Genomic DNA, 5,583 nt, shown 5'->3' on the forward strand with positions numbered 1-5,583 from the left:
AAATTCTGCAATAATTTCCTGTTAGGGTTGTGAGCATCATGGCACATAAACTGAAACGTTTTTTTTTTTTAGGGTGAACCTGGGGAGCGTGGGCCCTTTGGGGAGCCGGGGGAAAAAGGACAAGAAGGAGATTCTGGGCCTCAAGGACCAGCAGGAATACCTGGAAAACAGGGCTTTCGGGTAAGTTTTATTTTAATGTTTTGTTTTGGGTTTTTAATGATCTACCAAGGTTTACGATCAAATAAATATAAAAGAATGTTAAAATATTTTATTTTATTAATTTTACTTTATAGGGACCAGAAGGAAAACTCGGTCCTCCAGGGAACAGGGGACGCCATGGAAAGAAGGTGAGGGCCATATGTAACTTTATTTAAAGTATAACTTACTGTAAAATCAAACTATTTTTGCAGATTAACTGCATAAACTGAGTTTTATTAACCTTACTGCTGTTTTTATTTAAATGTTTCATATGTGAATTTGTTTAGTTCTGCAATATTTGTCTGAAAACTGTCTCAGTGCTGCACTGGTAGGGTGTAACACCTGCTATTGCAGTTGAATTTTTCTATTGGTTTAAATTGGTACCTTGCAGCCTCCAGTTTTCTACCAGAAGAGACATGCTTTTTGCTTCATCCACCATCTTTCTTATAAATTCAGAAACCCATTTTTTCTGTCCTTGCAAATGAAGACCATACCCTCTGCATACCATACTAATGCCATCACAGTGTTTCATTCTTTAGAGAGTACACTCAGAGTTATGTGCAATAGTGTTTGTATTACAAAAAAAAGTTTAAAAAAAAAACCAAACCACTGGACTTTGTTTCCAAGAGTGAAGATGTTTGGCTTCCCATCCAATGAGCTTTTTCAAAAGAAATAGCATTGAGTTTATACAGTACCCCAACAAAGCCTTGTTTTTGCTTAGACAACATGCAAATTGAAACGGACGTGCGTTTTGGTTCACTTTTCACGTTTCACTGAACTTTTTTGGAATGACTATGACCTGGATGACTGAGAATCTTCACCAGCATTAGTTTTTGTAATATAAAGGGTATTGACAAGAGGCTCTAATCAGTCTTATCTGAGTAGAGCATCATCTTCAATATAATTGTGATGTCTCCAAAGTGGTTTGCAGTGAATTATAGACAAGTCTTCATTCCACGATGGCCTCATTTTGCCACTTTTTCATAAATATTACAGTTTTGAAAGCCACTTGAGATGTAGATCTCTGAGTATGTTGGTGATCTAATTTTTTTTTTCTTAACCCTGCATCAATTAATTTTATCCTCAATCAAATGAGAAAAAGCTCAAGGGGTGTGAATAACTTTACTGCTGTATGAAAAAAAAGGTGTCTGTGTTCAGAGGAAGAGCTTCTTTTTTATTCCATCCTGTTTCATTTTTGTTCCTACCATGAACTGAGTCTTTGGATCTTTGCAGGGGGAGATGGGTCCTCCTGGTCTTGTTGGTGAGATTGGTTCTCGGGGGGACATCGGCCAACCAGGAGAGCCAGGGCTGAAAGGTGCCCGGGGAACTCGAGGGCCACCCGTTAGTTCCTATTTTTTCTGTTTTACTTCTTACTTTGGATTGCCTTAATGTCAAATTGAATTATTAAGAGAATTCATTAATAAGGGAAACAATATCCCAGGATCTGTGTGAAAAGTAGAAAAAAATTAATTGATTAATTGAATTGTCATTATAGTTAAATGAAATAAAACAGAAGTTTCAATCATGTCAATCATTTTTTGCAGGGTCGACCAGGAGCCATGGGGGTTGAAGGACAGCCTGGACTGCCAGGATATCCAGTACATTTTTCCACGTTTGTTATATAAGAGAACTTGTTTTCAATTTCATTATTTTTACAGATAACATGCTGTAATAATAAAAACACTATTCAGCCATTGCATTATTTTCAGCTGATAATACAAGTCCTGAAATGATAACATTTATGTTTTTTTTTTATTAGATAGAGTATTTTTTTTATATGGAACAGCTAGTGTTAATATTTTGTCAGCTTTTTCAATTTTAGTTTTGAATGATCTTTAGATTATGTATAAAAATAACTTTTGCCTCTTTAGGGGCACCCTGGCAAACCTGGTCCGATTGGACCACCAGGACCCAAAGGTGAAAAGGTAATATGATTTAAATAAGCCTTCTTAATGAAAATGCATGAGTCAAAAATTTGGAGTTTTTCATTCAAACGGTTTCTCTTTATTACCACTGCCGGAAGATTCTTTGAGACTGCAGGTGAGGACCTCTTTAACAAGAGAACACCTTGAGTCTACAAGGCCGTTACCAAATCAAAGGGGTTCTATTTTAACAAATTTAAAATAGAAAAGATCTTTGAAATTATTTAACATATTTTTATTATTTGCTCGATAATCCTTTATAAATTTGCACTGTGTAGTTTTAAGATGTAGAAGGAAAAGCACCTGAACGGCAAAAGTGTGTCCAACCTTTTGACTGGTTGAGCTTTTTTTTTATATTAAAAGTGCTTTCCATAAACGTTGCTTTAAATTGTGGTAAAGATTGCTTGGCTGAACTAGATCAATGCATATTTCTTATTGTGCTCTTTGGATGCATCCCAGGGCTATCCTGGCGAGGACAATACGACTCCAGGACCACCAGGGCCCTTAGGTGAACCAGTAGGTCTTGCTTTCCTTCAAACTATGCAATTCTTTTTTTTAATGCCATATAAAAAGAAGGTTTTTGGCAATAAAGTTTTTTTTTTTTTTTGCTTGAGAAGAGAATGTTTTTTTGTTTATTTTTGCGTTGCATTGCATTCATTGTTCCTGGCATTGACTGCTACAATTTTTTAGAAAATCCATCTTCATTTGACAACAGCAAATTGTCAATACAAGGCCTCTCACCACAATTCTTAGACTAGCATTGAAAGGGGACTATATTACACATTAGAGGGACTTGAGCATAAATATTACATGTTTTATATCACTGGAATTACAATTATAATATAATTCTAAGATTGAACATAAGTGATCTCACAATGAAGAAATTTATTTCTGCATTTAAACCATGCCCTTGGGGAGCAGTGGGCTGCCATTGTGCAGCCCCTGGGGGAGCACATTGGAGGTAGTGGGATTCGAACCAGGTACTTGCAACCTTCTCAGAGCATAAGCACACTGCTCTAACCCACTAGACCAACACTCCCCAAACTATAAGAGCCTTACTATGCGATTGATAAACAGTGGCCTTATTTTCTAGGATTTAAAGTTTGGACTGTTAGTATTAAAGTTGGAATCCCTTTTTTATTAAAGCTAGAAAAAATGCATATATAAGAAATACGTTTTAATTTTAAGTAGCGATACAACACAGGAAAAGCAAGCCTTTATCTTTCACAGACTTTTATATGCTTGCATTAATGTTTACTCAGGGGCCTCCAGGAGAGCGTGGAGAACGTGGAGAGCCAGGAGACGAAGGATACATGGTAGGTAAAACCATGAAAACAATGTATATGGCAGAGCTAACGCAAACTGTGAATATTTTTCTGCCTTTTATTTTCATTTGAAGGTTTGCACATTAAACTCCAGCATGAAAGTCCTTTGAGAAACTTTGATGAATTATTGAATTTAACTAGATTTTGAACATGTTACCTCTGGTTCTTTATGCTGCAAGGTAATAGCGGAAACCTAAGTTTAACAAAGTTTAGAGTTTGGAATAATATTTTCTGAGTAATATTTAACATGTTATTACAGATGTTTTTTTTTTTTTTGTTTTTCAAACATTTTCCTAAGATTTCTTAGAATTACTTCTGCAGTTACAACAGTTGTCTTACTGTACTACTAGAAAAGAAAGCTTAACCAAAAAAGAATACTGATTTTCATTTGGATTTTGAAGCAGTTGATTCTAAGCATGAAGCAACTTTCTTCCCAAAAGAAAAAAATATAATGCACTTTCAGTATTTAAGTATTAAGTTAAAAAAGCTTATAGTTGTTTAACTTCTGTTTTTCAGGGTCACATTGGTATTTCTGGAGCTCGAGGAAGAGTAGGACCACCAGGTCCGCCGGTGAGTCAACAAACTCCTCCGTTTTAAATTCCCTCTGTATATTATCACATGAAGATAACATTTTTGCTTTCTTGTATGTGTTTTTGTTCTTGCACGGTGAAGGGACAACCTGGTCAGCCTGGAGAAGCTGGTGTTAAAGGAGAAAAAGGACCTCCAGTGAGTCATTACACAAACGCCTCTTAGCTACAAATTAAAAGCGTAACATTTCTAACACGAAAATAAACAACATGAATATGAAATGAAAAACTGTTTTCCAAGTCACACAATAGTATTGAATAAGCAGTTATAGTAGGTGACTGTTGCTTGCCACAAAAAAAGTACAGTTTGATTTTTTTTTTTTTTTTTTTTTTTTTTAGTTTTTAGGTTGCGTTCATCAGTTTTTTCTAAAGGTCTTACCAGCTTAAATAGATATTAGACTGATTGTGGCTCATTAACATTTTACCATATTCCGAGGATGTCAATAATTTTTTATAAAACCCATTGAAAATGGTTAAGATCTGCATTTAACTGCATCCAATTTGCTGGCGTAGGATCAGATTAAACTTCATTATCCAAATTTGATGAACAAGAAAGAATACTCTTCCAAACAAAAACAAAAAAGTCAATGTGTAAAAAAAAAAAATGTAAATGATAGGCAATAGTATGGGACTACATGTTGGATCATCCATTCACTCATCTCAAACAAAGAAAAATCAAACAGACTTTCCATCATAAAGCATTTATGATCTGGAGCATAGTATGCTTATTCTTGCTCTGCTTTAATGTTTAAACTTCCCCTGAAACTAGTTAGGATTTTTTCGTTTGATGCCCAAAGGGTTACTTGAGTCTAATCACCAACCTTTTCCTCAGCGCTTCACAACTTCCTTGTTCTCTAATTGTAAAATATTTTTCTTGGGTTAAAAAAAACAAAACAGTTAAAACTGTTATTATTTTTCCATCATGTTGCATAGACACTTTCTATAAACGTTGGCTTTGGATGTTTACTACTCCACATGTAACATAGTTGGCATCAATAAGAATCTAGATTGCGTAACAAATTATACCAGTTTACTTGTTACATTTTCCTTTTGGCTTTGGGTCAGTCTGAGGTTTTGCTCCATGTTTTTAGAGACATCTGCAGCCATCTGTTAGTACTCCTCATAGTTTAGTCTAACATAAAATGCTTGAGACTTTTTCTGGTGTTTATACTGTTTCAAATTAACGGCTTTGGTTGACTACATATGTTAGAAACCTCTTAAGCTATAAACAGCAAGATTAGACGTACTCATAATCATGTCTTGTAATAGTGGGATATTTCTGTGGCATGTGTTGGTACTCAAACCTCATATGCGTTTGTTTCATTTAACCAAATGCAATCTGAGAGGACTGGCCCCCATCGCAACCCTGACAAAGGGTTGGTTGGTTGGTTGGTTGGTTGGTTGGTTGGTTGGTTGGTTGGATGGATGGATGGTTGGTTGGCTGGGTGGATGGTTGGTTGGTTGGTTGGATGGATGGATGGATGGATGGATGGATGGATGGATGGATGGATGGATGGATGGATGGATGGATGGATGGATGGATGGATGGAT

The 5,583-nt window shown here is 35.7% G+C and overlaps 1 protein-coding gene across 1 annotated transcript in view; it reads left to right on the plus strand.

The window, feature by feature from the left end:
* The window catches only part of LOC107095195 (collagen alpha-1(XXIV) chain-like), a 23,535-nt gene that overhangs the window by 2,004 nt on the left and 15,948 nt on the right, over positions 1–5,583 (plus strand). Inside the window, exons 2-10 of the mRNA XM_015391189.1 lie at positions 73–180; positions 294–347; positions 1,432–1,539; positions 1,743–1,796; positions 2,070–2,123; positions 2,580–2,636; positions 3,383–3,436; positions 3,962–4,015; positions 4,118–4,171. Of these exons, the coding sequence (XP_015246675.1) occupies positions 73–180; positions 294–347; positions 1,432–1,539; positions 1,743–1,796; positions 2,070–2,123; positions 2,580–2,636; positions 3,383–3,436; positions 3,962–4,015; positions 4,118–4,171 (597 nt within the window). The remainder of the gene's footprint in view (positions 1–72; positions 181–293; positions 348–1,431; positions 1,540–1,742; positions 1,797–2,069; positions 2,124–2,579; positions 2,637–3,382; positions 3,437–3,961; positions 4,016–4,117; positions 4,172–5,583) is intronic.

Source organism: Cyprinodon variegatus, unplaced genomic scaffold, assembly GCF_000732505.1.
Source record: "Cyprinodon variegatus isolate N-32 unplaced genomic scaffold, C_variegatus-1.0 Scaffold528, whole genome shotgun sequence".
Classification (NCBI taxonomy): domain Eukaryota; kingdom Metazoa; phylum Chordata; class Actinopteri; order Cyprinodontiformes; family Cyprinodontidae; genus Cyprinodon; species Cyprinodon variegatus.